This window comes from Lutra lutra, chromosome 4 (genome assembly GCF_902655055.1).
Source record: "Lutra lutra chromosome 4, mLutLut1.2, whole genome shotgun sequence".
Taxonomy (NCBI): Eukaryota; Metazoa; Chordata; class Mammalia; order Carnivora; family Mustelidae; genus Lutra; species Lutra lutra.
In genome coordinates, this window is record NC_062281.1 from 126,520,182 (window position 1) to 126,534,017 (window position 13,836).

Genomic DNA, 13,836 nt, shown 5'->3' on the forward strand with positions numbered 1-13,836 from the left:
CCAATTCCAAATCCTTTAAGTGTAAATTACAGATTGTTATATGTTATTAAAAAAAAAATAACAGTTCTCCTAAACATGTATCTGATTCAAAGGTTAACTTATAAACATCCTCTTTTTTAGTTAAGCAAAAAGATGCAAATGAATTATGCTCTAAGCAAATATTTCTCACTCTAACAACAGGATATCTATTTTTAGCTGCAGGTTTGGCTTAAAGTGAACAGCTTTTACCCTATGATAAACTGCAGTATATACTGTAGAATGTTTTCTCAAAAAACATTTTTGGACATGTTTCAAAAAAAAAGTCAATATAAAAACAAAAAAGGAAACTAATGATCACAAAAGTACTTATTCTAACAAATTATTTCCCCTTACAACAGTATCTCTGAAAAATTTTAACAAAGCCTCCAAAACCAAAATGCACATATTTATTTCATCATTAAATCTTTATTTCTCAAGAACTGTAGTTAAAAGCAACCAATAAATCAACAAAATTCTAGCAGCATCTTATTTAAGATTAGTATTTTTTAAAGATTAATATTTGAAAAATATCAAAAATAAGCTAACAAAAATTAATATTAGAATGATAAACCAATAAATGGAAAGTTTAATTATCTTCAGGATCATCTACTAAAAAGAAATTCCTCTCTTATCATGGTGGGTCTTTAAAATACTCACTCATTTATAACACAATAACGGCAGTATTTAATGAATGCAATAAATCAAACCATAAAGAAAATTAGAGACTGATTATTGGTATTGACTATTAATAGTGGTTTTACTTGTTCACAGTTCTCAATAGATTTTAAAAGCAAATTACTATAATGCCAAAATGCAAAAGCATCAACAGAAAATGTAATTCACTATAGCTCTGGCTTTACAATTTCCCCTTTAGAAAATATTTTTTCCTCTTATATTTAAATATTTTTAAAACATATAGCTGCAGAGGCTCAGAGAGCATACTTACCACTCATGATGAAAATCAACCTTTCCAAAACATATTGCTCAAAACAACAATCCAACAGCAAAGGGAGTTATGCTAATCTCTAGAGGTAGACGAACCGATGGTGTAAACACATACACTGGAACATGCAGCACACAGAAAATGAAAATAGCTTTCTTTTGTTTAAAAAAGAAAAGCCCCTAGAAGCAAAGTATAACTGCCCAGCATGAGATATCACTAGTAAACAACAGATTAATGCCAAAGATGTGTATAATGAGATTTAATTTCTTTCAAGCTGGTTATCGTAGCCTCCTTCATATACCACTAGAACAACTCAAAATGGCAGGGAGAAAACGTTCAAACCAGGATGTATAAGATGTTCTCAATTATATCAGCATGAGTTGTTACCACGGCAACATTAGACCAGAATTATCGGTTCACTTGTAACCAAGGAGTAGCTTTTCTAAAGCTTTAATCAAGCAAGACAAATAAAATATCTTTTTATTTTAGAGCCACATGATTTAAAAATTATCACGTTTCTTAAATTCAAGCACTTATCTACCCTTTTTACATCTTTCAAAGATATAAAAAAAATGCTGTTTTCTTCAAATACTCACACAATCCCATGTTGAACCTGGCAAGGAACAAACAGCAGAATGATTGCGCCTAAACGTCTTTCAATTACACCAGCTCTTACTGCTAGCTGTGGACCTCACTGATATTAAAATGCTGTGTGCTGTTGCTAGTGACTATTGGCGATGAATCTTATTGCCCAGATCGCTGATAGCTTTCATTTTTCATGAGCCAAAAAGCTATACTGCAGCACAAATGTTAACCATTTAAACATTCTGTATTATGGAAGAAACAAAAAACAATCCTATATGTTCCTTCGTTTATAAAGCAGAATCATAAAATAATTTATTTATAAACTTCCATTAAATTCAGCATTACAAACAGTGTCAGATGCCACTTAGTGGTTTTGAAAAGAGAATAATATACAAAAAGTTACTGAAGATTACTGTTGAAATGTAAAATTCCTTACATCAAAAAAGATGATGATGACAGTTGTATAGCAAGGTGGGCAGAGTGGATAACATGGGGAACAAACTATTCTGATTCTTAGAGACCTAAATTTTGTAACAAAATGGTACAAAGGAGCTATAGAATAGTAGCTTATTAAGTTTGGAACTTCAGCAAGTGAACGTGCCATTTTGAAAACTGCCAGGTGAGATAGGACTTCTGGTGATGGAGGAATGAGTAAGTCAGGAAATCTTTTCTCTAAGAAACAAATATGAAGCTGAGCAAAGTTGTCAAAAACAACAACCTTGTGGTTCTGGAAATCTAGCAGTCACAAACAACAAATCGAGAAGCATGTATTCATGAAAAACTGCTAAACTTTGTATAAGAACAGTGGAAGTCTGTGGTGGTCTTGCTTAGTGCTGCTCCTGTTCCCCCAACAGCTCAGTCAGTGCAGTATTTCTATCAGGTAAGACTGGCCATGACAACTAGCAGCTTTGCTGCCAGAGAGGGCTGACGTGATATACAGAGGAGACAAGAAAAAAAAAATCATCCCACACATGATGTTCTCAATAAAAATGGCAAACCGTAGGAAATGAATAGGGAAAGTATCCAGCTTTGCTACTCTGAAGTTGTGGCCTTTAGTAGGGGTGAGCAGCAGACTGGTGGTCTAGCAAGAAATTTAACATGGAAAATGGAAATGAAAGAGTCAAAGAGGACCTAAATAAGCTCCTCACATATCCCTGGCTAACTAGGAAGCTATTCCCATAGGTGAGACCCAAGAGGGCCCTGCAGAAAGTTGAAGCTGGTACAGACATGAAATCTGCCTGAACACTTAATGTCCCCTTCAACACACAAACAGCTCCATCAGCACAGACTTGCTCAAAGTGTTTGAGCACAACCTCTGATCAGTCACTGAACAACAACTAAGTTACATAGACACAGGATAAACCCTAGCAGAGAAATCAGCAGCCAGACATCATAGGGGACAGACCATACATTAAGGCCAAAAAATTATTAAAAATAAATAAATAAAAACAAACAGGGAAGAAAAAATAATCAGAATCTAGAACTGCCACAAAAATATCATTTTAAGAAAACCAATTTTTTTAACAAAAATATTATATAATCCATAACAAAGAGGAAAGGCAGTCAATAGAAAATTTCTCTGAATAGGGTAAGATACAGGATTTAGCAGACAAAAGACTTTAAAACAGCTATTATAAATATATCAATGAATAAAAGGAAATGTTTAAAGAATTAAAGGAAAATGTAATGGCAATATAATAATAATAAGTTTCAATACAAAAAGAGAAATAATTTATAATATAAAAATTATAGACTTCAGGGGCACCTGGGTGGCTCAGTGGGTTAAGCCTCTGTCTTCGGCTCAGGTCATGATCTCAGGGTCCTGGGATTGAGCCCCACATCGGGCTCTCTGCTCTCCCTCTCTGCCTGCCTCTCTGCCTACTTGTGATTTCTCACTCTGTCAAATAAATAAAATAAAATCTTTAGAAAAAAAATTATAGACTTCAAAAGTACAATAACCAAAATTTACAAACTGACTACATAGACCCAACAGAAGTTCTGAGGCCAAACACTGAATCAGTGAAGGTGAAGACAGATCAATACAAATATCCAAACTGAAAAATACAGAGAACAAAAGATAGGAAAAAAATGAACAGAATCTCACAAATCAGTGGGATATCAAGGGTAGCAGCATACATGTATAGGAATCCTAGAAAGAGAGGTGAAAGACAAAGGGCAAAGAAAAAAAAATTTGAAGAAATACTGGTTGAAAATCCAACTGGATGGAAAACAATACCCCACAGATACAGAAGTTCAAATAATATCAACTAGAATAAACACAAAGAGATCTATACCCAGACACATCATACTCAAGTTTTTGAAAGACAAAATCAAAGAGAAAATCTTAAAAGCAGCAAGAGAAAAATGACTAATCATGTACAAGGGAAAAGCAATAGAATTACCAGAAACGGGGAAGGTAGAAGGCAGTGGAATGATATGTTCAGACTGCTAAGAGAAAAAAGAAACAAACCTGATCACAAAAATTTTCTACCCAAAACACTATTGTCCAAAAACAAAGGCGAAATAGACCTTTCCAAATAAGTAACAGCTGAGAATGTTTGTTGCAAACAGAAGTACTTAAGGATGTCCTTCAGGCTGAAAGGAAATGATACTAGACAATATTCAAATTGGCAGGAAGAATGAAGAGTACAGGGAATGGTAAAAAATATAAGTAAAAGACTTTATAAATATATACTTTTCTGTCTCCTCTTAATTTCTTTAAAGGACTTAAATTGTATGAAATTGCTATGCTGGGTTTATAAAAATATACATGTACTATATGTAAAAATAACAGAGCTGGAGAAGAAATGGAGCTATATTAGATTAAAATAGCTATATTTCAATAGAATTAAGTCAGTACTATGCTGAAGGAGATTGTGATAAGATAAAATGTACACTATAACACTTAAACATCAAGAAAATATCTTTTAAAAATTTAGTTTAAAAAAAAGAGAAATTAAAATGTTACCTAATACATATTTGTTTAACACTAAAGATGTAAAAGAGAAAAATACACAAAAACTATAAGACATATCGAAAACAAATAGCACAAAGGAAGATGGAAATCCAACCATATCAATTATTACATTGAATATGAATGGAATAAAGACAGATTAAAAGGCAGAAATTATCAGACTGGATTAAAAAAAAGCAAGGTCCAACTATATGCTATCTACAAAAGCCAGATTTGAAGATATAAATAGATTGAAAGGAAAAGAAAAAGATACACCATGCAAAAAGTAACCATAAGACAGCTGGAGTACCTAAATCAGTATCACACAAAATAGACTTAAAGAGGAAAAAAAAAAGTACTTCAGACAAAAAAGGACATTTCATAATGATAAAATGGCCAATATATCTTAGAGATTTAACAATTAGAAATCTATATACACTGAACAAAATAGCTCCCAAAATACTAAAACAAAAATAGCAGAATTGAAAGAAGAACTAGGTAATTCAACAATTATAGTTGAAGATTTCAATATTCCCCTCTCAATAATTCATCAAAAAATCGTAAAACTAGACAGATAATCAGCAAAGATACAGAAAACTTGAATAGTACCATTAAAATTTGACACTTATAAAACATAGCACCTAACATCATCAAAATACATAGTTTTTTCAAGCACAAATTGAAATTTCCATATTAAGCATAAGCTAAACAACATATTAATCAGAAAGGACTAGAGATCATTCAAAACATGTTCTTTGATTATAGCAGAATTAAATTAGAAATCAAATACAGAAAATTCGGAAAGCCCAAAATATTTGGATTTAAATCACAAAGAAATCTAAAGGATGATTAGAAAATATTTTGAACTGAATTAAAAAAACTTACAAGAAGTCAACATTTTATAAAATGGAGACAAAGCAAAGCTTAGGGGGAAATCTGTAGATTTAAACACCTATATTAGAAAAGAAGAAAAGTCTCAAACAATAATCTAAGCTTCTTCTATCTTAAGAAACTCAAGAAAGAAGATCAAATTAAACCAAAACCAAACAGCAGGTCAGAGCAAAATTCAATGAAATAGAAAACAGGAAACAACAGAGAAAATGAATAAGACCAAAGTCTTACTGATAAACCTCAAGCTAGACTGACGAAACATTAAAACTCGTGAAACATAATAAAACAAGACAAAATAGGGAAGATGCTAATTACCCAAATGAAAAATGAAAGAACATCATCACTGACATTAGAGAAATTTTAAAAAATTATAAGGTAATACTATAAACAACTTTATCTTGATTATGTAACTTAGATGAACTGGACAAATTCATAGAACGACAAGTTACTGAAACTAACTCAAGAAGAAAGAGAAAATCTGAGAAGACCTATGAACAAATTAAAATGTTGAATTAGTGGGGCACCTGGGTAGCTCAGTGGGTTAAATCATCTGCCTTCAGCTCAGGTCATGATCCCAGGGTCCTGGGATCGAGTCCCACATTGGGCTCTCTGCTCGGCAGGAAGCCTGCTTCCCCTTTTCTCAAAATATTAACAAACCTAATCCAACAGTATATAAAAAGGATTATATACCATGACCATGTAGGCTTTGTCGCAGGAAAGCAAGGTTGGTTCAACACTGAAAATCAATTAGGAAATATGCTGTATTAATAAAATAAAAGGCAAAACTACATAATCATCTGAATATATAAGGAAGAAGCATTCCAAATAATTCAACACCTGTGATAAAAGCTTTCAACAAACTAGGACTAGAAGGGAACTTCATCAAGCTAAAAAGGGCATGTGTGTGTGGGGGGGATACTCTATAGCTTACCTCATATATAATGGTGAAAGATGGAATATTTTTCCTCCAAGAACTGGGAATAAGGCAAAGATGTTGGCATTCACCACTTCTATGCAATTTTGTGTTAGAAGTTCTAGCCCATGCAATGAGGTAAGAAAAAAGGCATATAGATTGATAAGAAAGAAAGCTGTCTTTATTTGCAGAAGATGTAATTCTAGATATAGAAAATTTTAAGGAATCTACAAAGAAACTACTAGAACTAAAAAATGAGTTTATTAATATTATAGGATGTAAGATTAATATAGAAAAATCAATAACATTTTAATATACTAGGAACAAACAATCTAAACATAAAAAAGAAACCACTCCGTTCACAACAGTGTTAATAGAAATATAATATTTAAAAATCAATTTTAACAAGACTATTTCACTAAAAAAATAGGAAACACTGCATAGAAATTAAAGAACATCTATAAAATGCAGAAATATTTCATCTCCATGGATTATAACACTTAATATTGTTAAAAGAGCAATTCTTTACAAATTAATCTACAGATTCAGTACAATTTCTATGAAAAATTCCAGCAGATTTTTTTTCTTTATGAAACTGATAGCTGATCAAAGGAAACAGTAAACAAAACAAAGAGGCAACCCATGGAATGGGAGAAGATATTCCCAAATGACACTACAGACAAAGGGCTGATATCAAAGATCTATAAAGAACTCCTCAAACTCAACACTCAAAAAACAGATAATCACATTAAAAAATGGGCAGAAGACATGAACAGACACTTCTCCAAAGAAGACATACAAATGGCTAACAGACACATGAAAAAATGTTCATCATCTTTAGCCATTAGGGAGATGCAAATCAATACCACAATGAGATACCACCTTACACCAGTTAAAATGGCCAAAATTAACAAGACAGTAAACAACAAGTGCTGGAGAAAGGGGAACCTGCTTACACTGTTGGTGGGAATGCAAGTTGGTGCAGCCACTTTGGAAAACAGTGTGGAGATTCCTTAAGAAATTAAAAATAGAGCTACCCTATGACTCTGCAATTGCGCTTCTGGGTATTTACCCCAAAGATACAGATGTAGTGAAAAGAAGGGCCATCTGTACCCCCAATGTTCAGAGCAGCAATGACCACAGTTGCGAAACTGTGGAAAAAGCCAAGATGCCCTTCAACAGATGAATGGATAAAAAAGATATGGTCCAAGGAGGGGAGAATTCGAGAGATAAGTGATACCATAAGATGAAACAATATCAGAAAAATTGGGATTCCAGAAGAAGAAGAAAGAGAGAGGGGGGCAGAAGGTATATTGGAGCAAATTGTAGTACAGAATTTCCCTAATATAGCAAAGGTAACAAGCATCAAAACCCAGGAGGCACAGAGAAACCCCTCAAAATCAATATAAATAGGTCCACACTCTGTCATCTAATAGTAAAACTTACAAGTCTTAGTGACAAAGAGAAAATCGTGAAGGCAGCTTGGGACAAGAAGTCTGTAACATACAGTGGTAGAAATATTAGATTGGCAGCAGACTTATCCACAGAGACCTGGTGGGCCAGAAAGAACTGGCATGATATATTCAGAGCATTAAATGAGAAAAATATGCAGCCAAGAATACTATATCCAGCTAGGCTATCATTGAAAACAGAAGGAGAGATAAAAAGCTTCCAGGACAAAGAAAAATTAAAAGAATTTTCAAATAACAAACCAGCCCTATAGGAAATATTGAAAGGGGTCCTCTATGCAAAGAAAGAGCCTAAAGTAGTAGACCAGAAAGGAAGAGACAATATACAGTAACAGTCACCTAACAGGCAATAAAATGGCACTAAATTCATATCTCTCAATAGTTACCCTGAATGTAAATTGGCTAAATGCCACAATCAAAAGACACAGGGTATCTAAATGGATAAAAAAACTAAACCCATCAATATACGGTCTACAAGAAACTCATTTTAGACCAAAGACACCTCCAGGTTGAAAGTGAGGGGGTGAAAAACAATTTACCATGCTAATGGACATCAAAAGAAAGCTGGGGTGGCAATCCTTATATCAGATCAATTAGATTTTAAGTTTAAGCCAAAGACTATTATAAGAGATGAGGAAGGACACTATATCATACTTAAAGGGTCTGTCCAACAAGAAAATGTAACAATTTTAAATGTGTATGCCCCTAATATGGGAACAGCCAACTATATAAACCAACTAATAACAAAATCAAAGAAACACATCAACAATAATACAATAATACTAGGGGACTTTAATACCCCCCTCACTGAAATGGACAATCATCCAAGCAAAGGATCAACAAGGAAATAAAGGCCTTAAATGACACACTGGACCAGATGGACATCACAGATATATTTAGAACATTCCATCCCAAAGCAACAGAATACACATTCTTCTCTAGTGCACATGGAACATTCTCCAGAATAGATCACATCCTGGGTCACAAATCAGGTCTCAACCAGTACCAAAAGATTGGGATCATTCTCTGCATATTTTCAGACCACAATGCTCTGAAGCCAGAGCTCAATCACAAGAGGAGAGTTGGAAAGAACAGAAATACATGGAGGCTAAAGAGCATCCTACTAAAGAATGAATGGGTCAACCAGGAAATTAAAGAAGAATTGAAGGGGGGGGGGGGCGCCTGGGTGGCTCAGTGGGTTAAAGCCTCTGCCTTCGGCTCAGGTCATGATCCCAGGGTTCTGGGGTCGAGCCCCGCATCGGGCTCTCTGCTCAGCAGGGAGCCTGCTTCCTCCTCTCTCTGATTGCCTCTCTGCCTAGTTGTAATCTCTGTCTGTCAAATAAATAAATAAATAAAATCTTTAAAAAAAAAAGAATTTAAAAAACTCATGGAAACAAATGAAAATGAAAACACAATGGTTCAAAATCTGTGGGACACAGCAAAGGTGGTCCTGAGAGAAAAGTATATAGCAATATAAGCCTTTCTCAAGAAACAAGAAAGGTCTCAAATACACAACCTAACCCTACACCTAAAGGAGTTGGAGAAAGAACAGCAAACAAAGCCTAAACCCAGCAGAAGAGAAATAATAAAAGATCCAAACAGAAAACAATGAAATAAAAACCAAAAGAACAGTAGAACAAATCAATGAAACTAGGAGTTGGTTCTTTGAAAGAATTAATAAGATTGATAAACCCCTGGCCAGACTTATCAAAAAGAAAAGAGAAAGGACCCAAATAAATAAAATCATGAATGAAAGAGGAGATCACAACCAAGACCAAAGAAATACAAACAATTATAAGAACATATTACGAGCAACTATATGCCAGGAAATGTGACAATCTGGAAGAAATGGATGCATTCCTAGAGATGTAAAAACTACCAAACTGAACCAGGAAGAAATAGAAAACTTGAACAGACCCATAACCACAAGGAGATTGAAGCAGTCAACAAAAATCTCCCAAAAAAGAAGAGCCCAGGACTAGATGGCTTCCCAGGGGAATTCTACCAAACATTTAAAGAATTAATACCTATTCTCCTGAAACTGTTCCAAAAAAAAAAAAAGAAAGAAAAAAAAAAAGAAAGAAAGAAAGAAAGAAAAGAAAAGAAATGGAAGGAAAACTTGCAAACTCATTTTATGAGGCCAGCATTACCTTGATCCCAAAACCGGACAAAGACCCCATCAAAAAGGAGAATTATAGGCCAATATCCTTGATGAACACAGAAGCGAAAATTCTCACCAAAATACTATCCAATAGGCTCCAACAGTACATTAAAAGGATTATTCACCACAACCAAGTGGGAATTATTCCTGGGCTGCAAGGTTGGTTCAACATCTGCAAATCAATCAATGTGATACAATACATTAATAAAAGAAAGAACAAGAACCATATGATACTCTCAATTGATGCTAAAAAAGCATTTGACAAAGTACAGCATCCTTTCTTGATCAAAAACTCTTCAAAGTGTAGGGACAGAGGGTACACACCTCAATATCATCAAAGTCATCTATGCAAAACCCACAGTGAATATCATTCTCAATGGGGAAAAACTGAGAGCTTTCCCCCTAAGGTCAGGAGCATGGCAGGGATTTCCACTATAACCCCTGCTATTCAACATAGTACTAGAAGTCCTAGCCTCAGCAATCAAAAAACAAAAAGAAATTAAAGGCATCCAAACAGGCAAAGAAGAAGTCAAACTCTCACTCTTTGCAGATGATATGATACTATATGTGGAAAACCCAAAGACTCCACTCCAAAACTGCTAGAACTCATATGGAAATTCAGTAAGTATGAAGATATAAATTCAATGCAAGAAATCAGTGCATTTCTAGACACCAACAGCAAGACAGAAGAAAAAGAAATTAAGGGGTCAATCCCATTTACAATTGCACCCAAAACCATAAGATACCTAGGAATAAATCTAACCAAAGAGGCAAAGTATCTGTACTCAGAAAACTATAAAGTACTCATGAAAGAAACTGAGGAAGACACAAAGAAATGGAAAAACATTCCATGCTCATGGATTGGAAGAACAAATATTGTGAAAATATCTATGATACCTAAAGCAATCTACACATTTAATGCGATCCCTATCAAAATACCATTGATTTTTTTCAAAGAAATTGAACAAATAATCCTAACAATTATGTGGAACCAGAAAAGACCCTGAATAGCTAGAGGTATGTTGAAAAAGAAAGCCAAATTTGGTGGCATCACAATTCCAGACTTCAAGCTCTATTACAAAGCTGTCATCATCAATACAGTATGGTACTGGCATAAAAACAGACACACAGATCAATGGAACAGAATAGAGAGCCAAAAAACAGACCCTCAACTCTACGGTCAACTAATCCTCAAAAAAACAGGAATGAATGTCCAATGGGAAAAAGACAGTCTCTTCAACAAATGGTGCTGGGAAAATTGGGACAGCCACTTGCTGAAGAAGAATGAAACTGGACCACTTCCTTACACCACACACAAAAATAGACTCCAGATGGATGAAAGACCTCAATGTGAGACAGGAATCCATTAGAATCCTTGAGGAGGACACAGGTAGCAACCTCTTCGACCTCAGCCACATCAACTTCTTCCTAGAAACACTGCCAAAGGCAAGGGAAGCAAGGGCAAAAATGAACTATTGGGACTTCATCAAGATGAAAAGCTCTTGCACAGCAAAGGAAATAGTCAACAAAACCAAAAGACAACTGACAGAATGGGAGAAGATATTTGCAAATGACATATCAGATAAAGGGCTAATATCCAAAATCTGTAAAGAACTTATCAAACTCAACACCCAAAGAATAAATAATCCAATCAAGTAATGGGCAGAGGACATGAACAGACATTTCTGCAAAGACATCCAGATGGCCAACAGACACATGAAAAAGTGTTCGACATCACTCGCATCAGGGAAATACTAATCAAACCATGGTGAGATACTACCTCATACCGATCTGAATAGTGAAATTAACAAGTCAGGAAATGACAGATGCAGGAGAGGACGCAGAGAAAGGAGAACCCTCCTACACTGTTGGTGGGAATGCAAGCTGGTGCAACCACTCTGGAAAATAGCATGGAGGTTCCTCAAATAGTTGGAAATAAAGCTACCCTACAACCCAGCAATTGCACTACTGGGTACTTACCCTAAAGATACAAATGTAGTGGTCCGAAGGGGCACATGCCACCCAAATGTTTATAGCAGCAATGTGCACAATAGCCAAACTTTGGAAAGAACCTAGATGCCCATCAATAGATGAATGGATAAAGAAGAAGTGGTATATATACACAATGGAATACTATGCAGCCATCAAAAGAAATGAAATCTTGCCATTTGTGATGACATGGATGGAACTAGAGGGTATTATGCTGAGCGAAATAAGTCAATCAGAGAAAGACAATTATCATATGATCTCCCTGATATGAGGATTTTGAGAGGTAGAGTGGGGGGTTTGGGGGCTAGGGAAGGAAAAAAATGAAACAAGATGGGATCAGGAGACAAATCATAAGATACTCTTAATCTCCCAAAACAAGCTGAGGGTTGCTGGGTGGAGGGAGGGTATGGAGAGGGTGGTTGGTTTACAGACATTGAGGAGGGTATGTGATATGGTGAGTGCTGTGAAGTATGTAAGCCTGACGATTCACAGACCTGTACCCCTGGGACAAATATACATTATATGTTAATAAAGATAATTAAGAAGATATGGTCCACATATACAATGGAATATTATGCCTCCATTAGAAAGGATGAATACCCAACTTTTGTATCAACATGGATGGGATTGGAGGAGATTATGCTGAGTGAAATAAGTCAAGCAGAGAGAGTCAATTATCATTTGGTTTCCCTTACTTGTGGAGCATAAGGAATAACATGGAGGACACTGGGAGAAGAGGAAGAGAAGTGAGTTGGGGGAAATCGGAGGAGGGGATGAACCATGAGAGACTGTGGACTCTGACAAACAAACTGAGGGTTTTGGAGGGGGAGGGGTGGGGGGGTTGGTTGAGCATGGTGGTGGGTATTAAGGAGGGCATGTATTGTATGGAGCAGTGGGTGTTGTGCATAAACAATGAATCTTGGAACGCTGAAAAAAATTAAATTTAAAAAAAAAAAACTGATAGCTGATGCTAAAAATTGGATTAAAAAAGTACAGTAAAAATTGGATAGCCATATGAAGTGGGGGGGGAAGGATTTCACTCCATGCCTCACATCATAAATACAAAGACAACTAAAAAAATGGATTTTTGGATGAAAGCAGAGAATAAAAATCTTCATTGCCTTGGGTTAACAATGATTTTGATTTGGCAACACAAGTACAAAGTATAAAGGAAAAAAATGATAAATTGTACTTCATTAAAATCACAAACTTTTACTCTTCAAAGACATCATTTAAGAAAATAAGACAAGCCATAGACCATAAGTAACTATTTGCAATTATGTATTTGATAAAGAACTTGTGTTCAGAATATATATAGAATTTTTAAGACTTGATAATAAGAAGGCAAAATCCTCAGTTTTGAAGGTGTGCAAAAGGTTTGAAAATATGGTTTCTCCAAAGAAGATACACAAATGGCTTCTAAGAAGAACATATGAAAATATCCTCAACATCATCAATTATTAGGGAAAACAAATTGAAATCACAATGAATACAATTCACATATAACAGAATGGTTATAATTAAAAAAGACTGATGATATCAAGTATTAACAAGAATGTGAAGAAACTATAACCCTCATATATTGCTGGTGGCAATGTAAAAGGGCAAAGCCACTTAAAACAATTTGGAAGTTTCTTAAAAGAATAAACATAAACTTAGCCTATGACCCAGCAAGTCTACTCCTAGATATCTGCTTAAGAGAACTAAAAGCATTTGTCTGCTCAGTCTTGTATGCAAATGTTTATCATGACATTATCCAAGTAATCCAAAACTGGAAATAATCTTAATGTTTATCAATTGCTGAATGGTTAAACAAAATGTATTATATCCATACAGCATGCTATAATTCAGCAATAAAATTATTGTTATGTTCTATCACATGGATAAACATCAAAAGCATAACTTTAAGTGCAA

General features: G+C 34.8%; 1 protein-coding gene across 6 annotated transcripts in view; it reads right to left on the reverse strand.

The window, feature by feature from the left end:
• Positions 1-13,836, reverse strand: part of PRKACB (protein kinase cAMP-activated catalytic subunit beta) — a 125,884-nt gene that overhangs the window by 47,948 nt on the left and 64,100 nt on the right. For 2 of the 6 annotated variants that reach the window (XM_047725229.1, XM_047725226.1), the window contains exon 1: positions 965-1,264. The exons of 2 other annotated variants lie outside the window; for them this stretch is intronic. In XM_047725229.1, coding sequence (XP_047581185.1) covers positions 965-971 — 7 coding nt within the window. In that variant the 5' untranslated portion in view covers positions 972-1,264. Of the gene's footprint in view, positions 1-964; positions 1,265-1,557; positions 1,635-13,836 lie in introns of those variants that run through there. 2 more of the 6 variants (XM_047725225.1, XM_047725228.1) reach the window with 2 other exon arrangements.